The sequence below is a fragment of the Myxine glutinosa genome, chromosome 1, assembly GCF_964187855.1.
Source record: "Myxine glutinosa chromosome 1, kmMyxGlut1.1, whole genome shotgun sequence".
NCBI lineage: Eukaryota > Metazoa > Chordata > Myxini > Myxiniformes > Myxinidae > Myxine > Myxine glutinosa.
In genome coordinates this window covers 225,727,957-225,749,725 of record NC_136261.1, presented here as the reverse complement: position 1 = coordinate 225,749,725, position 21,769 = coordinate 225,727,957, and the positions used below count along the sequence as shown (strand labels likewise).

The 21,769-nt window shown below is 46.2% G+C and overlaps 1 protein-coding gene across 2 annotated transcripts in view; it reads left to right on the top strand.

The window, feature by feature from the left end:
* The first annotated feature begins 3,643 nt into the window (after positions 1 to 3,643).
* Positions 3,644 to 21,769, top strand: part of LOC137412669 (S-formylglutathione hydrolase-like) — a 37,907-nt gene continuing 19,781 nt past the window's right edge. The window contains exons 1-2 of one of the 2 annotated variants that reach the window (XM_078784450.1): positions 3,644 to 3,894; positions 4,081 to 4,156. In XM_078784450.1, coding sequence (XP_078640576.1) covers positions 4,089 to 4,156 — 68 coding nt within the window. In that variant the 5' untranslated portion in view covers positions 3,644 to 3,894; positions 4,081 to 4,088. The remainder of the gene's footprint in view (positions 3,895 to 4,080; positions 4,157 to 21,769) is intronic. The other variant, XM_078784457.1, reaches the window with a different exon arrangement.

The following is a 21,769-nucleotide window of genomic DNA, read 5'->3' as shown; positions in this document are numbered from 1 at the left end:
TTCGAAAAAAAGTCCGGAAAACTGTTCGTTGCGTGACGGACTGACGGACTGACAGACTGACAGACTGACGGACTGACGGCATGCAAACCTATAGTCCCCTCCGGTGTACACCTGTCGGTGACTAATAATTCTACTCGCCGGATCCGGAACTGGATCTTAACCAGAATTGAATCGAATCGTCCTTGTCAGACACCCAACCTCTCCCCCAAGTTTCTTCCAAATCCGTCCACAACTTTTTGAGATATCCCGCTATGTATAGTTTTTGGCCCCATCTCTCAATGGTGAAGAAGCACTTAAAAAATTAAATAATTCCCATATCCGAATCCATATTCAGATCTTCACCAAACTCAAATCAATTCCTCCTTCTCACACACACAACCTCTCCAACAAGTTTCGTCCAAATCCATCCACAACTTTTTGAGATATTTTGTTCACAGACAGACAAACAGACAGGGGTGAAAACATAACCTCCATCCACCTTTGGTGGCGGAGGTAAAAAAAACACCGTTTAGAGGCCATTTTTCCCCGCAAAGCGGGGGTTGGCCTTTTCGGGGACCGTGGTTGTTGTTGTTTTTTTGGTCCCCTTTTTTGGTCCCCTCCCCTCTGTTCCACCAAAGGGGTGGCGGAGGTAATAATACAATCTATCTATAATTCCAGTAATCTCTGTGTGTGTGTGTGTGTGTGTGTGTGTGTGTGTGTGTGTGTGTGTGTGTGTGTGTGTGTGTGTGTGTGTGTGTGTGTGTATGTCTGTGTGTTTGTCTGTGACCGCTGTTTCTCGACAACCACGGGTCCGATATACTTGAAACTTGCCAGGTATATTGCTGGGGACCCGAGGATGTGCCTTTTCAAGGTTTCATATTAATCGGACAAGTAGTTACCGAGCTATGTCCAAAAAACGATTCAACCAATCAGAGAGCAGCGAGTTATCACGTGTGCCGAACGTGGCAAACAGACTCTGCCTCGGACGGCACATTTGAGAGCGTATTCATTTATTTCACGTTGGCAAACTATGTTGGCGTTAAACTATGTTTTAAAACTAATTAAAACTAATTTGCGATTCTTTCGCTTTCCTGCGCGTTTGTGCACGCTATGGCGATTTCTTTACCAAACTCCGCAAGCCGTTCGCTTTGGACCAAACCATTTCATGTAAATAGAGGGGGGGGATTGTCACCGTACTCGCAAGCCGTTCGCTTTGGACCAAACCATTCCATGTAAATAGAGGGGGGGGGGATATAATTTTAGATATAGATATAGTACGGGCATGCCCTAGTCTATCTATAATTCCAGTAATCTCTGTGTGTGTGTGTGTTTGTCTGTGTGTCTGTGACCGCTGTTTCTCGACAACCACGGGTCCGATATACTTTAAACTTGCCAGGTATATTGCTGGGGACCCGAGGATGTGCCTTTTCAAGGTTTCATATTAATCGGAGAAGTAGTTACCGAGCTATGGCGATTTCTTTACCAAACTCCGCAAGCCGTTCGCTTTGGACCAAACCATTTCATGTAAATAGAGGGGGGGGATTGTCACCGTACTCGCAAGCCGTTCGCTTTGGACCAAACCATTTCATGTAAATAGAGGGGGGGGATATAATTTTAGATATATATATAGTACGGGCATGCCCTAGTAATTACAATACCTCCTCAGACATCGAGTGCATCCATATGACGTCATCCGTTGTCACGGCACGAGATATTTTTCTCCACGTGCGGTGTAAAAACCGACACAAAATACTATGTGCTATGGCGCCAAAATAAAAAATACCTCAAAAGCAAAATGCTTCAGTGACCCAGTATACAAAGTACAAACCCTGCTCAAATTTCAGGTCAATTGGATAAAAATTGATGATTATATGTGACACTGACCTTTGACCTAATCATTAATTTGCCTTCTCCATATTCTCATAATTAAGCTTTGTTGAAAGTTTGATGACAAAACGCAAATGGTAAAAAGGTTAAGGCCCGGACAGACGCACGCACGCACGCACAGACACACACGTGATTGCAAAACCTGGTCTCCTGCTGCACGGAGGTCGGGAAAATAAATTTTCCAAATAAAAAAAACCAGATTTCTTGAAAAGAAAACCTTCCCTCTTCCTCCTCCTCCACCTTTCCTCTGCCCCTCCTCCACCCTCAGCTCCTCTGCTCCTCCACCCCTCTGTTCCACCTTTCCTCTGTTCGACCTTTCCTCTGCCCCTCCTCCCCTCTCACCCTCTGCTCCTCCTCCCCTCTCACCCTCTGCTCCTCCTCCCCTCTGTTCCTCCTCCCCTCTGTTCCACCTTTCCTCTGCCCCTCCTCTCCTCTATTCCACTTTTCCTCTGCCCCTCCTCCCCTCTCACCCTCTGCTTCTCCTCCCCTCTGTTCCACCTTTCCTCTGCCCCTCCTCTCCTCTCACCCTCTGCTCCTCCTCCCGTGCTCCACCTTTCCTCTGCACCTCCCCCCTCTCACCCTCTGCTCCTCCTCCCCTCTGTTCCATCTTTCCTCTGTTCCACCTTTCCTCTGCCCTCCTCTCCTCTCACCCTCTGCCCCTCCTCCCCTCTGTTCCACCTTTCCTCTGCCCTCCTCCCCTCTCACCCTCTGCCCCTCCTCCCCTCTCACCCTCTGCTCCTCCCCTCTGTTCCACCTTTCCTCTGTTCCACCTTTCCTCTGCACTTCCTCCCCTCTCACCCTATGCTTCTCCTCCCCTCTCACCCTCTGCTCCTCCTCCCCTCTGTTCCACCTTTCCTCTGCATCTCCTCCCCTCTCACCCTCTGTTCCACCTTTCCTCTGCCCCTCCTCCCCTCTCACCCTCTGCTCCTCCTCCCCTCTCACCCTCTGCCGCCCCTCCCCTCTCACCCTCTGCCGCTCCTCCTCCCCTCTGTTCCACCTTTCCTCTGCCCCTCCTCCCCTCTCACCCACTGCTCCTCCTCCCCTCTCACCCTCTGCTGATCCTCCCCTCTCATCCTCTGCTGATCCTCCCCTCTCACCCTCTGCTGATCCTCCCCTCTCACCCTCTGCACCTCCTCCCCTCTCACCCTCTGCACCTCCTCCCCTCTCACCCTCTGCACCTCCTCCCCTCTCACCCTCTGCACCTCCTCCCCTCTCACCCTCTGCACCTCCTCACCTCATCCTCTGCACCTCCTCCCCTCACCCTCTGCTCCTCCTCCCCTCTGTTCCACTTTTCCTCTGCCCCTCCTCCCCTCTCACCCTCTGCTCCTCCTCCCCTCTCACCCTCTGCACCTCCTCCCCTCTCACCCTCTGCACCTCCTCACCTCATCCTCTGCACCTCCTCCCCTCACCCTCTGCACCTCCTCCCCTCTCACCCTCTGCACCTCCTCCCCTCTCACCCTCTGCACCTCCTCACCTCATCCTCTGCACCTCCTCCCCTCACCCTCTGCTCCTCCTCCCCTCTGTTCCACCTTTCCTCTGCCCCTCCTCCCCTCTCACCCTCTGCACCTCCTCCCCTCTCACCCTCTGCACCTCCTCCCCTCTCACCCTCTGCACCTCCTCACCTCATCCTCTGCACCTCCTCCCCTCACCCTCTGCTCCTCCTCCCCTCGGTTCCACCTTCCTCTGCCCCGCCTCCCCTCTCCGCCTCTGCCGCTCCGCCCCTCTCACCCTCTGCTCCTCCTCCCCTCTGCTCCACCTACCTCTTCCTGCGCCTCCTCCCCTCTGTCCCTCCTCTCCTCACCATCGCTCTTGTTCGTACCGAATAAATTACACGGCCCTGTGGGAAATTGAATTCGACATTTTGAAGTAATGTTTCGTCGACTAAGAGTAACACTTCTATCGTCTCAGAATTACAAAATAAAAAGTGCAACAACAACAACAACACCAACAGCCAAAATAGAGGAGGAAGAGGCGCAGAAACGTGAGAACCTGCACCAGTTGGGCGATATAAAAACAACGGTGAAGTAGGTAAGCCGAGTTCGCTGCCATGATTCTCGCACAAGTCGCGACCTTTGCTGTTCGCGGTTTAATTGCGATTTTTGAGATTCCCAAGTTTATGAGAATCGCAGGTTTGAGTTGAAGTTTGGGCCTTGCTTCGTGCTGGGCTTCGTGTTTATTTGTACATCCCGACAATGTGATGGTTTGTCGTTGCAGGAGCCACCATGGCACTAACGGAGGTTTCCAGCAACAAGTGTTTTGGAGGTTATCAAAAGGTTTTTGAGCATACCAGGTGTGTCCAACTTCTACATAAAAAGTTTTTTTTTTTTTAAGTTCAGTACTAGATTTTTTTTTTTAAGCGAATATTGATAATGGCTGCGTAATTAAAAACATCTCACTGTACTAGAAAATGTGGGGGACGAACACGATGGACTGTGTAAAAGGTGGGGACTTGTAATACCTTCTTCAACCTGGAGGCGGCGCTACACGATACACATTCACATAAAGAATTGTGTCCCCCTCCACCAAAACCACCAGCAAAGATAAAAACTCCCTTGTACACAATTTAGGGTCGTGCTGATTCTATGTAGAAAGTCGAGATGTAAAAGGACCGGAACTGTAGGAAGAGTAGTGTGACAAACAAACAAACAAACATGTACGGTCCAATAATTTTCTGTAATGATTGTAAAGTAACGACAAGTCAGGAGACAACGATGGTTCACAAGCGAGCAGTATTCAATGACAAAGGTCAAAACAGACATTGAAAATATATAAATAGGAATATATTATCTGTTATGAGATTAGTTAGCTACACAATACCGAAAATTCGGTTCCATTCTGACAACTTTGAAAATTTGACCTTTGTGACCTTGAAATGTCAAAACGAAGGTTACTGACCTTGAAATGAGATAGAAAATAATGTATAATCACTAATCAGTTATAAGGTTAGTTAGCTACACAATACCGAAAATTCGGTTAGATTCCGACAACTTTGAAAATTTGACCTTTGTGACCTTGAAATGTCAAAACGAAGGTTACTGACCTTGAAATGAGATAGAAAATAATGTATAATCAGTTATGAGGTTAGTTAGCTACACAATACCGAAAATTCGGTTCCATTCTGACAACTTTGAAAATTTGACCTTTGTGACCTTGAAATGTCAAAACGAAGGTTACTGACCTTGAAATGAGATAGAAAATAATGTATAATCACTAATCAGTTATGAGGTTAGTTAGCTACACAATACCGAAAATTCGGTTAGATTCCGACAACTTTGAAAATTTGACATTTGTGACCTTGAAATGTCAAAACGAAGGTTACTGACCTTGAAATGAGATAGAAAATAATGTATAATCAGTTATGAGGTTAGTTAGCTACACAATACCGAAAATTCGGTTAGATTCCGACAACTTTGAAAATTTGACCTTTGTGACCTTGAAATGTCAAAACGAAGGATACTGACCTTGAAATGAGATAGAAAATAATGTATAATCAGTTATGAGGTTAGTTAGCTACACAATACCAAACATTTGGTTTGATTCCGACAACTTTGAAAATTTGACCTTTGTGACCTTGAAATGTCAAAACGAAGGTTACTGACCTTGAAATGAGATAGAAAATAATGTATAATCAGTTATGAGGTTAGTTAGCTACACAATACCGAAAATTTGGTTTGATTCCGACAACTTTGAAAATTTGACCTTTGTGACCTTGAAATGTCAAAACGAAGGTTACTGACCTTGAAATAAGATAGAAAATAATGTATAATCAGTTATGAGGTTAGTTAGCTACACAATACCGAAAATTCGGTTAGATTCCGACAACTTTGAAAATTTGACATTTGTGACCTTGAAATGTCAAAACGAAGGTTACTGACCTTGAAATGAGATAGAAAATAATGTATAATCAGTTATGAGGTTAGTTAGCTACACAATACCGAAAATTCGGTTAGATTCCGACAACTTTGAAAATTTGACCTTTGTGACCTTGAAATGTCAAAACGAAGGTTACTGACCTTGAAATGAGATAGAAAATAATGTATAATCAGTTATGAGGTTAGTTAGCTACACAATACCAAACATTTGGTTTGATTCCGACAACTTTGAAAATTTGACCTTTGTGACCTTGAAATGTCAAAACGAAGGTTACTGACCTTGAAATGAGATAGAAAATAATGTATAATCAGTTATGAGGTTAGTTAGCTACACAATACCGAAAATTTGGTTTGATTCCGACAACTTTGAAAATTTGACCTTTGTGACCTTGAAATGTCAAAACGAAGGTTACTGACCTTGAAATAAGATAGAAAATAAGGTATAATCAGTTATGAGGTTAGTTAGCTACACAATACAGAAAATTCGGTTAGATTCCGACAACTTTGAAAATTTGACCTTTGTGACCTTGAAATGTCAAAACGAAGGTTACTGACCTTGAAATGAGATAGAAAATAATGTATAATCAGTTATGAGGTTAGTTAGCTACACAATACCGAAAATTCGGTTAGATTCCGACAACTTTGAAAATTTGACATTTGTGACCTTGAAATTTCAAAACGAAGGTTACTGACCTTGAAATGAGATAGAAAATAATGTATAATCAGTTATGAGGTTAGTTAGCTACACAATACCGAAAATTCGGTTAGATTCCGACAACTTTGAAAATTTGACCTTTGTGACCTTGAAATGTCAAAACGAAGGTTACTGACCTTGAAATGAGATAGAAAATAATGTATAATCAGTTATGAGGTTAGTTAGCTACACAATACCAAACATTTGGTTTGATTCCGACAACTTTGAAAATTTGACCTTTGTGACCTTGAAATGTCAAAACGAAGGTTACTGACCTTGAAATGAGATAGAAAATAATGTATAATCAGTTATGAGGTTAGTTAGCTACACAATACCAAACATTTGGTTTTATTCCGACAACTTTGAAAATTTGACCTTTGTGACCTTGAAATGTCAAAACGAAGGTTACTGACCTTGAAATGAGATAGAAAATAATGTATAATCAGTTATGAGGTTAGTTAGCTACACAATACCGAAAATTTGGTTTGATTCCGACAACTTTGAAAATTTGACCTTTGTGACCTTGAAATGTCAAAACGAAGGTTACTGACCTTGAAATAAGATAGAAAATAAGGTATAATCAGTTATGAGGTTAGTTAGCTACACAATACCGAAAATTCGGTTAGATTCCGACAACTTTGAAAATTTGACCTTTGTGACCTTGAAATGTCAAAACGAAGGTTACTGACCTTGAAATGAGATAGAAAATAATGTATAATCAGTTATGAGGTTAGTTAGCTACACAATACCGAAAATTCGGTTAGATTCCGACAACTTTGAAAATTTGACATTTGTGACCTTGAAATGTCAAAACGAAGGTTACTGACCTTGAAATGAGATAGAAAATAATGTATAATCAGTTATGAGGTTAGTTAGCTACACAATACCGAAAATTCGGTTAGATTCCGACAACTTTGAAAATTTGACCTTTGTGACCTTGAAATGTCAAAACGAAGGTTACTGACCTTGAAATGAGATAGAAAATAATGTATAATCAGTTATGAGGTTAGTTAGCTACACAATACCAAACATTTGGTTTGATTCCGACAACTTTGAAAATTTGACCTTTGTGACCTTGAAATGTCAAAATTAAGGTTACTGACCTAGAAATGAGATATAAAATAATGTATAATCAGTTATGAGGTTAGTTAGCTACACAATACCGAAAATTTGGTTTGATTCCAACAACTTTGAAAATTTCACCTTCGTGACCTTTAAATGTCAAAACGAAGGTTACTGACCTTGAAATGAGATAGAAAATAATGTATAATCAGTTATGAGGTTAGTTAGCTACACAATACCGAAAATTCGGTTCGATTCCGACAACTTTGAAAATTTAACCTTTGTGACCTTCAAAGGTCGAAGATTCTGAAATTTGTTGGAAAACTTGTATTTCATGATGTATGTGATAATATAAGATCATGTACGACATTTCACCCCATCAGGAAGCGAACAATGTAATAAAACCATCAAAAATTGACTTTTCTAAATTTCGTGACCTTGTGACCTTGACCTTGGGACGAAAATGAAAAATCGAGCTCCGTGGGACTAGACACATGACATTGGCCTAACCAAATACTGAAACCCCTGTCAGATTCCACCAAACCCCTCGGAGAAGATGTAGCTTGAACTCGATTACCCCCTAAAAAGACATCTTTTTCGGGCGTGGCTCCGCCCACAATGGGCGCAATACGCCCACTCTAGGCAGGACACAACTAGATCATGATATCAACCTCCCACCCAAGTTTCATCAAGACCGGATGATATCATCGGGTAGTTATGCTGCGGACAGACAGACACACCCATGACGAATATAGTGGTCACTCTGTTTGATAACTCGTGAACCAATAGATGGAGTGTCGTGCTTGTAAGCCGGAGGGAACAAGACGTTAGAGTGAATCTATGCACTGGACCGTACATCCTCGAGTCCATAAGTATCCCACAACCAGGAGCGTCGAGAGCCAGCACGGGCCCCGAGGCAAACAACCGGGGCCCCCACCGCCACCCTTTCTCTCTTTTATAACATTTTAAGGAACTTTGTTTTATGAAAAACAAAAAAACTTTAAAAAAACAAATGGTCACTTTTATTTGGCCGAATGATCGAAAATAAAGGAGATAGTAGGACGTTTGGACCGATCGAATCATTTCGCACCCTCGACTATTGAACAACATTTCTCCATAAGATTGGGAAAAAAATACGTGAGAAGATGGTTAACATTTTTTGTACAAAGAGGATACAAACCCATTTCTATTTCTTTGTAACGCACATTTTTGGTCAATAACCATTTTCTGTAAAGTTTGAACTGTACCATTAACAGCGGTAAATGTTTCGTTTCCAGCAAGAAAGCAAAATCAGCTTCTGTGTTTAAATGTAAGGATGAGGAAATGAGGATGAGCCGACGAGGGGTTTCACTGGACTGTTTAAAAAAAATTACAGGAGAAGCTCGGCCCCGAGACAGCGACCCACCCCTACCCACCCCCTCTCGACACCCCTGCCCACAACCATTAATTAGTCCTGTGTTTGGCGGTCCGTGTTCATAATGTTAACAATAACTTCTCTCTTTTCCAGTTTTGAGTTGACAGGGAGATAGGAGATGTCTGGTCTGAATGAGTGGCCACCTTTAAAATTGTCCAGATAATGTGCCAGTCAAAATGGATGCAGGAAATGCTTTCAAAGCTATTTTTCCGGGAGAGACGCTGCAAAACTTGACTTGGATATTCCAGATATGGCTCGCCATGTCCATTTTACTATGTTAAGGACGATGTAATTCCAAGGACTGGGAAGAACAGTGTCTCATTGGTGCCTTGGAAAGAGTGTGGGGATACATCAGGGAGATCCCCTTGGTCCAGCTATATTTGTTGCCACCATCATCGTAGAGATTGTGACACTCTTGGAGGAATTCCCGAGCCAGACATCACAGCTTATTATGTAGATGTAGATGACATCTACCAAATGGGAAATCTATATTATAAAAGGAGCCGTGTCTGTCTGTTTGTCGCGTTATAACTTGAGAACGGATTAACGGATTTCAATAAATCCAACTACTGTGGATTCGGGTAACTCCCGGGAGTGTTTGTGATCCAATTTTTTTATTTTTTTTATTTTTATAATGGGTACATGGACATGCGTGTCAAAATTGCAAATGCCAACACGTAACATTGGTTATCCCTGCACGGAGAGCAGGATCTCCCAGGAATCATTATTTTTTCTTCCCCCATAATCGCATCAAAGATTGGTATTTCCATCAGCGAAGCGATGGGTCTTATATTCGAGTGCTATCCAAGTTGGCCAGACATTTGTTTCTCTGCAATCGAGGCTGAGGAAGAGCTACACATGGTGGTGGACCCAGCTAAGAGTGAAAGCTGTTCTTCCTCTTTATTAGTCCCCTACCGGTGTACACCAGAGGGGACTATAGGTTTGCACGCCGTCAGTCCGTCAGTCCGTCACGCAAACAACAGCTTTCCAGACTTTTTTTCTAAACTCTTAATGCTAATGATTTCAAACTTGGTACATGGTTTCGTCATGACAAGTTACAGATCAAGTTCCAACTTCACGACGTTTCAATCATTTTTGACAAAGTTATGGCACTTTGAACTTTGGGAATTTCCCCAACAGTTTTCCGGACTATAATTTGGAGTGCGGTAAGTCATAATACTGTCTTCTATGACAGTGCTACCCAATGCCGGTAGGGGACATGCATTGCAGCGCAATACTCGGTGCTCTCGCGAGATCACGGCGAGGTCACGTCCTTTCGAAGCTGTTCCATGCGCTCACGCTTTCGAAGCTAAGTGATCTTTCACATTTGTGTTTTTGGCGTATCTTTATCTTTCTTTCGGTGTATGTACCTATTGGGGTGACTTTAATAGGTTTCTCGGTGTTGGTTTTTCATACCTGTGTACAGAATCGTCGGTTTTTTCGTATCGTGTATTCTGAGGCCTAGTGTAGTGCTAGTAGTAGTAGGCTACCGTGTCCTCAGACCTTGGCTTGAGGCTTTTGTTTTTTGTCTCAGCGGTTCTTCGATCGCGCTGCAACTACTGTCGGTCTCTGTTTTTCACGGTCTTTTCACCCATACTCCCTTGTTTTAAAATCTCAAAAAAAAAACCAAAAATTTTTTTCCTTTCCCTGTTCTTATCCGCTTGTACGTTCTTATTTGTTCTTTCGTTCTTCGTTCTTTTGCTCTTTCGTTCTTCGTTATTTGTTATTTAGTTCTTCGACCACGTTGTTCGAGATCACGTGATCAAGTTGTTAATACATGTTTCATCTGTCTCCTGAAGAACTTTATTATTATGTCATATTCTATAACACTTTTTTCTACTTCTTCTATAAAAGGATGCTTTCGACTTGCTCACCAATTCTATTCATTCAAAAAAAAAATTCCATCTCTTGCAGTGCATCTTTCATTCATTCCCTAAACTCTCCAGAACTCCACCCATCCTTCAGCGTCCTCAAACGTATTTTTGACTCGAATGTCTCAAGAAACTCATTTTGCAATAAATGTTCGTTTCCCATAAATCGTACACTTTTCAAAATCCAATCTCACCCCTCCCCTCCAAATCTTCCCCATCACCCATCTCTGTCAAATCTTCCCCCTTGCCCCCCTCCCCCCAAATCTTCCCAAACACCCATCCCTTTCAAATCTCCCCCCCTGCCCCTTCCCTCCTAAACTCCCCCCACACCCCTCCCCTCCGAGACTCTCCCTCACTCCTCCCCTCCTAGACTCCCCTCTCACCCCTCCTCCTCAAAGCGTCCTCCCCGCTTCTTCCCCCTTCCAACTTTCACCTTCATCTTCCTCAACCTTCTGCCTCACTCTTCCCCCTCCTCAAGTAACACCTCACTGCGCCTCACCCAAACACCATCAAACCTTTTGTCTGCCCCATTCTTCCCTTTCTCCAAGCTATTCTGTAATCTCTGACACACCTGCAACAGCTCTCCCTACCTCTTCCTCCTCTTCTACATCCTGCCCTACCGCTCCCCCCCCCTGTTCTGTATCCGATGCTCCCCCTGCCTCTTCCTTAACAATATGGACCTCAAACATCCGGGGCCTTCGCTCAAACTTAACTGATCTCTCCATACAGGTTGCTTCTGACAAACCAGACGTGATCTGCTTAACAGAAACCTTCCTCCTTCATGATGTCTCTGATTCCTTGGTATCTCTCCCAGGTTACTCCCTCCTCCGGTATGATAGACCTGAGCCTCGTTCTGGAGGTGGGGTTGCTATCTTTATAAAAAACTCTCTTCCTCACTCGCCCTGCACTGCCCTCTCTCCACCTCACCCCCAGGAATACCTTTGGCTACGGCTTCCCCTTCGCTCCCACCTTTTGTTCATATGCGTGTTGTACCGTCCACCAAACAGTGATGACTCCATCTACATCTCGCTGTCTGATAATATGGACCAACTTCTATCTACCCATCCCAACTCTCTCTTCCTCATATGTGGTGATTTCAACTGTCACCATGCCAGTTGGCTGGGGGTGGGTACCTCTCTCACCAGCCATGGCTCTTCAGCAAAGGACTTCTGTGACTCACTGGGACTGACACAATCTGTCAATTTCCCAACCCGGATCTCATTCAACGGAGAATCTTCTCTTCTGGACTTGGTTATGACTAACTTCCCTGAAAATGTCTGCTGCTCTTCTTCTGCTCCAATCGGCTCTTCTGATCATGTGCTTGTTAAAGTGGACATCTCTCTGACCATTTTCAGAGAGCCTCCTCAGCGTCGACGAGTCTGGCATTTCACTCAGGCCAACTGGCACAGTCTTCAAGCAGCCATCAATCATCTGGACTGGTCTCCCATCTCTACTGCCTCTGACATCAACTCATCCTGGGAATTCTTCCAAAGTAAATTGCTCTCTCTCATGCACAGTTTTATCCCTTCTCGTCTTCAGTTGTCATACCCTTCCTCCCGTCCATGGTACACGGAATCTTGTGGTGAGGCTATTGCCCAGAAACAACTTGCTTTCGTCTCCTGGAAAGCAAATCCAACGGAAGGAAATCTCATTTCCTTTCACAAAGCCCGAAACAAGTGTGTGTCCACCCTCAGGAGAGCCAGGAAACAATATCTCTCCGTCCTCAGGACCGAACTCTCTTATCTGTCTCCCTCTTCCAAATCCTGGTGGCGTCTGGTAAAATCTGTTTCTGGTGTTTGTTCCCCCTCCATCCCCTCCCTCACCTTAAATGGCCACACGGCTGACTCCGCACGTGAAAAAGCCGAATGCCTCAACTCTGTGTTTGCCTCTAAATCTTGTGTCCCAAACCCATCCCTCTCTGTACCCACCGTACCCAGTCGTACCCAGCTGCTCCTGGACTCTGTGTCCTTTCCTCCTGACAAGGTGGAAAAGCGTCTGTCAACCCTCGACTCTGATTCTGCAACTGGACCTGACGGCATCAGCCCACGGGTCCTAAAATCATGTTCTTCCGCTCTTTCACTCCCTCTCTCTGTTCTCTTCACCCTCTCTTTTGCTCAAGGTCATCTTCCATCTGCTTGGAAATCTGCCAACATCACCGCTTTGCACAAAAAAGGTGCAAAAACAGATCCCAGCAACTACAGACCAATCAGCCTTCTCCCAATTATCAGCAAGGTCATGGAATCCATCATTGCTTCAGATATGAAATCTTTCCTCTTCTCCAATGGCTTGATCTCTGATCATCAATTTGGTTTCAGACCAGGTCACTCTACTCTGGACATGCTGCTTCTGCTGTCTCAACAATGGATGGAGGTCCTCAATGCCAAACAGGAAATTAGAGCTGTCTCCCTCGACATATCACGTGCCTTCGATTCGGTCTGGCACCCCGCTCTGCTCACCAAACGCTCCTCCTTTGGTATCCATGGAAATCTCCACGCATGGCTGGCAGACCTCCTCTCTAGTCGTCGTCAACGTGTGGCCCTGAATGGGTTTCTCTCATCTCCTCCTCCTGTTCTGGTCTTCCGCTCCCTCTTTTTGTGTATTTTGTTTGTCTGGTCGAATTGTTTGTGAAGTAAATGTTAGCTCTTTCACGAGCCTCGATTCAGTATACAAAAAAAACAAAAAAAAAAAAACAAAACAGAATGCTTGTTTACCAAGCGATTGCTCTGAAACCCGATACGGCCCTTCTACTCGATGGTCCACAGGATCTCTCAGTCTTGGATTCTTCGATTTCATATCGGTGGAGGGTTCCCAAGGGGGGGGGGACCCCAAAACCAGCAGAGGTATGAACATCCTTAAGGGATGACCGGCAACCCACTCGGACCTCTTTTTTAAATTTATTATTATTATTATTATTATTATTGACATTATTATTAATCAGTATTATTAATGTTTTTTTTTTGTTTTTTTTTTATTACTATTATTTTTATTTACTTATTATTTTTCATTACTAGGGCATGCCCATACTATATATAAGCTAGGACGTGCCCGTACGTGGGTGCCCGCCCGTTCCTTGCCAAAAAAAAAAAAAAAAAAAAAATTGTGTAGGGGTGTGTGTGTGTAAACATCCTAGGGCGTGCCCGTACGTGGGTGCAAAAAAACATGCGTGCAAACAACAACAACAAAAAAAAACTTTGAAACCACGTGGCAGTAACGACCACAGAACCCCCCCCCCCCTCTATTTACATGAATGGTTTGGTCCATTCGCAACGACCACAGAACCCCCCCCCCTCTATTTACATGCAATGGTTTGGTCCATTCGCAACGCCAAAGCGAACGGCGAACGGCTAAATCGCCATAGCTCGGTAAGTACTTGTCCGATTAATTTAAAACCTTGAAAAGGCACATCCTCGGGTCCCCAGCAATATACCTGGCAAGTTTAAAGTATATCGGACCCGTGGTTGTCGAGAAACAGCGGTCACAGACAAACAAACGTACAAACGTACAAACAAACAAACACACAGAGATTACTGGAATTATAGATAGATTACCTCTGTTCTATTTTCTATTTTACTATTTTATATACTACTATTTTCATGGGAGCGAGACATGGGTAATGAACGTAGAGCAGCAACAAAGGGTGAAAATGCGAATGGTTCAGTGGATGTGGGGAGTATCGTTGAGAGAGAGAGGAAGACAAATGATAAATTGCTAAAGATGATGGGAATAGAGCCTGTGATGGATGCTGTGAAGAGGAACAGGTCGAGCTGGTTTAGTCATATGTTGAGTAAGGATGAAAGTGACTGGTTGAGAAGAGTGATGGAAATGAATGTAGAAGGAAGTAGAGGACAGGGAAGACCGAGAAAGACTTGGCTAAAGATGGTGGAAGAAGAAATGCGGGCAAGGGGGTTAACAAGGGGAGATGCAGAAAATAGGGCAAAATGGAGAAGATTGTCATGGGGACCGCAAGGCTAACCCCCGCTCTAGCAGGGAAAATGGCCTTTAAATGCCTGTTGTTGTATTATTACCTCTGTCGTCTGCGATAGAGGGAGGTTATGTTTTCACGCGTCTGTTTGTTTGTGTGCAGGATATCTCAAAAAGTTGTGGTTGGATTTGGACGGAATTTTGTGGAGAGGTTGGGTGTGTGACAAGGACGAAATGATTTAGAATTTGGTGAAGATCTGGATCTAAGAATTTTGAAGCAATATATATGTATGTATATGTATGTATATATATATATATATATATATATATATATATATATATATATATATATATATATATACAGTATATATATATATATATATATATATATATATTGTTGCGAATATGGAATTTGGCCTCCATATCCGCTTGTAAATATTCCCCTATTTTCTCCAATACTCCCCAACTTTCCCCAATCCCCCATTCCCTAGTCCCATTGCATGTAAATAACAATCAGTAGAGCCGACCTTCCCCTTATTCCCCCATTAAATGTCGTGCCCAGGTCCACCGCACCACACGTAGACAACTTTCGGACATCTTCCTAGTTATTCTTAGTCTATGTCAGTTAAGGCCTCGTCTCCATTAATTATGACTCTTCGTTGCACCAGAATGTGATTATATGGCATCAGTAGTGAGTTTAGGACCTTTCCCATACCTCTTTCCATCTTCTTCCCCAACCAACTATGGCTGCAGCAACGGAGGGGATGGGGGCGGCGCGGCGGCGCGGGGGGGGAGGATGCGTCCTCACACCGGCTCGATTAGCGCCATTGACCACGCGCTCCACGGGGTTACCACGGAGGGGCTGGCTGTCAGCTCCTCCTCAAGGGCGGAGCCTGGTAACCCCCCGCACCCAATCAGAAGGGCGGACCGATTCCATCTGGGGCGGCGCTAGCGAGCCGAGGGCGTGTCACTCCCCGCCGGATATACGCGGCCACGTAGCGGACGTGACGTCAGATGCGCCCCCAGCTTGGAGTCACGAGTAACCTTTGAGGCTGAAGAGAGATGCGCCTCAGCTTGGAGAGAGAAGCCACCGCCACCCCCCAGCGCGACGAGACCTCCCCGCATCTTTGGACCGGACCGGACCGTACTGTACCCTGCCCCGAGCCCAGGAGGACCTGGAGCCATCGATCCTGCCTTTCCTAGCCATCAAACCCCCGTGTGAGTCAGCCGTTGTCCCGTTTGTCTGTCGTCTGTCCGGGGTTAATATAAGAGTGTGTCTAAGTGCCTGTCTTTCTGTGATTATACCTCTAGCCCCTGTAATCTGACCTTTCCGTACGAATATAATCTCCTCCGGAGGTCTTGAGAATTGAAACATTGGTGTCGTATTGTGTTATTGTAATCCAGCCGGGTGTCTTCTTTTTCTTATTGAGCCAGCATCGCGCGACTAGTCAACGTTCGGGCACAATCGGGTAACTTGTGCAGACGTGGTCATACCATAAAACCGCTCGGTAAATAACATCCAAGCCACGTCAGTAACAATTGGTTGTCAGGAGTTGGATTCGAACCTGGGACTAAATTTATTTAGCCCAAATTTTGGACACCAATTGTGTTAGTACTGTAACAATTGGTGTCTGGGAGTGAGATTCGAGGCCCGACCAAATTTTGGAAAAAAAAAAAAAACGAATAGAGGAAAAAAAAAAAATTTGGTCAAAATTTGGAGCGGCCGAAATTCGTTTTGTTTTACAAAACCCGAATTTTGAAAGTCGCGCTATGGCGGATCAAGACGGCTGGGGTCCGGTAGGGGAGAGTGAAGCAGGGTCGGTCCAGGACCAAATTGAGACACGTGAGGAGAGCGAAACAGCGGGGGTAGCAAACGCACAAAATGGCGCCTCGCTGGTCACCGCGCCCGCGACCGTAGCAGCGCCGCCGATGGATTGGGGCCTATTTATGGAACAAATAAAGGCGCTCATGGCCCAGAATAGTGAGCGATTGGAGAACCGGATGGATGCTCAGAGTGAGCAAATGAGGGTTGATAGTGGGCGATTAGAGGGCCAAATGAGGGGTACCGGTGAGGGATTAGAAAAGAAATTTGAGGGGTTAGACAACGGGATAAAAGAGGTGAAACATGGGTTAGAGGGGGTAGAAAATAGAATGGCTGCCCAGGAGAATCAGATAGAGGGAGTGAAAAATGGGTTAGAGGGGTTAGAAAACAGTATGGAAGGCAAATTGAGGGACATGAGGGACCAAGCGGAAAGGGAAGTTAAACAAATGGAGCAGCAGATAGAGGGGGTCAGAATGGGGGTAGAAACCAAACTGGATGCTCACAGGGAGGAAATGGAGCAGATGAGGGTGGCATCTGGGCAGGAGATGCAAGTGATGGGAGAGGAGATCAGAAGAGGAGTGAGTGAGGAGGTCGGAGGAGTGCGCGAGGAGGTGAGGCACTGTAAGGAGCGCATGGAGAAAGAGGTGAGAAAGGGGACTGTAAAATTGCAAGGGGGCATAGAGGACCTGACGCAGGAGGTGGAGCAGCTGACGGTGGGACAAACGGAGTTAGTGGAGCAGGTTCAAAGGAACACTGCGGTATTAGGAGGTTTAAAAGCGACACAAAACGACATAAAAAACGACTTGATAGCGACAAAGAGGGAATGTCAGATGGTACGTGAAGGACTGACAACGAGGTTGGACGAGGTGATAGAGGTAATGGAGACGAAGGACCGGCAGGTGAGGACGCACCTGGAAACGGTCAAGGTAGCCTTAGAGGATGAGCTTGAGGAGACGTACCGGGGAATAAAAGAGGTGAAGCACAAATTAGAAGAAGTGGAAGAAGGGATGAGCGAAATTAAGAAGCGACGGAGAGGGGATAAGAAAGAGATAAAAGAGGAGATAAAAGAATTGGTCCAAAGTCTGTGTTTGGATCGTGATGATGTGCTCATTAACCGGATGAGGGATTCGCAGGTGATGGAGGAGAAGCGAAGAGGAAGAGGACCCGGTGTAAGTGGTGACCAATATGGTCGTGCGTATGATGCGCCAGGGGATTTAAAAAGCTTGGGGATTGGTTTGGATCCGGGTGTTCGTGAAAGGCCGTTGGTGAGGTGTGTGACAGGTCTGGTGTGCGAAAGAGGAGGTGTGCGAGAAAGTCCGACTCTGGGGTGTGTGAGGAAAAAGTGTGTGCCAAGGAGTGAGGGTGTTGGCGAGAATGAGTCGGTCGTAGCGTGTGTGCGAGGGAGCACATGGAAGCGCGGTGTGGTGAGTGTTACAGAGGGTGTAACGGGAGAGTGTGCGCGAGAAAGGTGTGTGACGGACAGGTGCATGGGGAAAGAGTGCGCTGTCAAGAGTAAGGGTGAGTGCGCTGTCAGGAATGGAGGTGAAAGTAGTGAGAGTGACAAGGAGAGTGAGTTAGTTGTGACAGGTGAGCGAGGATGTACACCTGGGATGGAAGGATGCACACCTGGAATGGTAGAGCGTGAGTGGGAATGCACGCTGGAGTTGGTGGTGAGGCACGTGGTTGGGTGTGCGAATGAGGGCACACCTGTGATTGTCACAGAGGAGGTGACCGAGGAGGGGGCGCGAAGCGGTGTATTGGTGAGGTGTGCGAGCAACGAATGTGTGCCAAAGTGTTCGGTGGTCAGGTGTGTGACCAAGGCTGTGAGTGGAATGGGTGTACCTGGGTGTGTAAGGAAAGGTACGAGGAGCATGGAAACGGCTGGATGTGTGAGCAAGGAACGGGCTGCGGGGTGTAAGCGTCCGGGTGAAGCATCGACGTTAGATGGGGTAGAGTTGAGAACGACTTATAGCCGAATCGGGCCCTCGGTGCGTGCTGGGCCTCGCTTTGAACGGCCGTGTCCGTGCTCCACTAGGGGGGAGCGGGCAGCCCGATAGGAAGGGTCGTTATGGCGACCACGTTTTGTTGAGACGTGCCGGCAGGTCGAGATCGGGACATTGGATGGCTCCGCGCCGAGGTGATGCGTGGGATCTCGGCCCGGGTAAGCCCCCGTCCCTGCACCGAGTGCCGGACGCATTCAGCCGCTGGCACAAAACAACCAGCATCCATTGCTTGGCTTTACGAAGCCGGGCTTTGGACAGGGATTGGCGCACCGAGAGGTATTAGTGAGTCGACTGGGTGATGAGGTTAGTGTTTTGGACCCAAAATTAGAGAAAAACAAAATTTGATGATTGGCAAGGGATTGGCAGTAGTGATTGGCAGATGATGGGCAGTGATTGGCAAATTTTTAATTTGTTGAAATTTGATGTGCAAAATTGGTAGTGAGAGACCCCCGATGTGGTGGGATGGCATCCCTGCCACCCTTCCCATGGGGGGGCAAAGGAGCAATAGTTTATGGGGTGTATGGCAGTGAAAACTAGCCCGGGTGGGTTAGGTTATATTGATAGGGATCTAGAGAAGATGACCTTAGGTGACGTTAAGTTTAGTTAGTGACTGATACCTGTAGTAGGGACGCAGGTAGATTAGTGTGGATGATAATGACGTGGGAGCGCAATAGTTTAAAGGGACGACTGGGAAGCGCAAGTTTCAGAAGGGCGTAGTTAGCTGAGATGATGCTGTGTGTGTGAGAATTGAACAGGTGTGATTGCACAGGTGTGCAACTGAACAGGTGTGATTGCACAGGTGTGCAACTGGACAGGTGTGATTGCACAGGTGTGCAATTGGACAGGTGTGTGGAGCAGTGTATGAGTAGTGAGTGTGTGGATCAGCGCGAATGCGCTTGGGGAGAGAAGGGTGCAGGTGGCACCAGGTGTGAGAGCACAGGTGTGCAAATACAGGTGTGTGGAGAGAGTTGGAGTAAGTGGTACGGAGTGGTGTGCATGGTGCGAAGGTGTGGATGGGGGAAGAGTGGACCCCTTTCACGAGTACCCGGGGCGGGTAGTGTAAGTGTTAGGTAGAGGGTACAGGTAAATTGTGGTTGGATATTGGCATCTGTGGTGCGGTTGCAGAATGGTGTTGTGGATGGGTGCATTAGTGTTGTGGAAATGGCTGGGCGTGTAGCCTGTTAGTGTGTGTAGATGGTTGGGCACTCCACCACTGTGAGGATGTCGGCCAGGTGAGGCCGCAGGTGGGCTCTGGGAGCCGGTAGAGTTGTGGATGGGGCCCGAGGATCCGGAGGACGGACCCGGGTAGCCCAGTGCCAGAGAGGGCACCGAGTGGGGAGAGAGCCAGAGGGCCTTCCCCAGGTAGTTAGGTTAGGGTGAGGAGCAGGTAAGCTCGGAGGCAACTGCAGTGGTGGAGGTGTGCAGGTGGGTAGACCCACTGGGAGAGGTACACGCCACAGACCAGAAATTGTGCGAGGGCACCGGGAGATGAATCGGGGGAGTGAGACCCCAAATTGAAAAGCACCACAGTTTGGCCAATGGGAATTGGTTTTTTAGAACCCATAGTGTAAGAGGGCCAATGGTTTGGCCGGAGGAAGACCCCGGGTAGTGTAAAGTTGTTAAAGTCATTTAGGAAATAGTTAGGATTGAAGAACCTGTCGCACCATACGCAGCCACTTACCTGTGGTGATGATGATGACTCCACACCTGTGTTTTCTTTGTTTTGTTGCAGGAGATGAATCGCTGTGTGGATTTGTGAGACGCATCACGACGTGGATGAGACATTGGGGTGATTCCATCTCTCCCTCCCTAGGAGGGACTGATGATGAATTGGTAATGGCAAATTTTGATGAGAGTTGAAAATGGCAAATTTGATTGGTTAGGAGGGAGAGAAGACGAATTTGGTATGTGGGAGGAACGGGGAAGACAGTAGGGATGTTTGTTGATTTGTAAAGTAGATGTTTATGGGTAGTGTTGTGTTTTGTGGATACAGTAAGGGGTAAGGGAGGGGCCATGTAGGTTACCTGGTGGGGGGGGGGGGCGTACGATAGGAACGTACCTGTCTCACCTGGTTCCCATGTGCCCCCAGTGTGCATCACCTTACATTGCGTGCACTTTTGCGCCCTTACCACCTTACTCACTTGTCTGCTTCTTTTGTCTCCCACCTCCGAGGATCTGGCTTTGGGGTAGAGAGAGAGGAGAGAGAGGTGCTGGCTGCGCAGTTGTGGGCCTGCACTTTCGCTGTTCGCTGCCTGGATCGGTACACCATATGGACCGCAATGTTTGTGGCCACCCACAATGGACCGCAGTTCGTTTGCGGCCAAGCACCACCCGGGGATGGACCTATGGGTCAACGTGGCACCTATGCCATACAGGTGAACCACTTTTAGTTAACACCAAGTGCACCACAAGAAGAGCAAGAGACACCTGCAGGGTTAGGGGTTGTCGAATTTATTTTTATTCCAATGAACAATGGTGACTGCACCGATTGGTGGTGGGGTGGTGCTTTTGATGCTCGGGAAGGGTGCTCTGCACGTTATTAAAGGCCGTCGGCCACAGAGCACTCGTGGGTTGGTGTATCGATGTTGGCAAGCGCGCTCTCTCTATGCATAACATCTGCATGTGTTCCTCCAAAAACAGGTCCTGGATCGTAGTGTAAATAGCAGCGTAGTCTTGTAAATAATGCTCCCTACCGGCTGTATGTGTAGTTTGAGAATTCTTTCCGGATTCGGTTATCCTGTGGGTGTGTTTCTGTGAGGAGAAGGGTGCAACGTCGCAGGGGGACATATTTACTCATTTGTGAATATCTGTAAAACTGTCGCACTCAGGGTAGAGTTAATAGTAGAGGGAACTACATTGCGTGCCACACTAAAGTAGGTAAAAATTTATCGGGTCGGGACGCCCCAAGGGTAGAGAAGGGTGCAATGTTGCGAATATGGAATTTGGCCTCCATATCCGCTTGTAAATATTCCCCTATTTTCTCCAATACTCCCCAACTTTCCCCAATCCCCCATTCCCTAGTCCCATTGCATGTAAATAACAATCAGTAGAGCCGACCTTCCCCTTATTCCCCCATTAAATGTCGTGCCCAGGTCCACCGCACCACACGTAGACAACTTTCGGACATCTTCCTAGTTATTCTTAGTCTATGTCAGTTAAGGCCTCGTCTCCATTAATTATGACTCTTCGTTGCACCAGAATGTGATTATATGGCATCAGTAGTGAGTTTAGGACCTTTCCCATA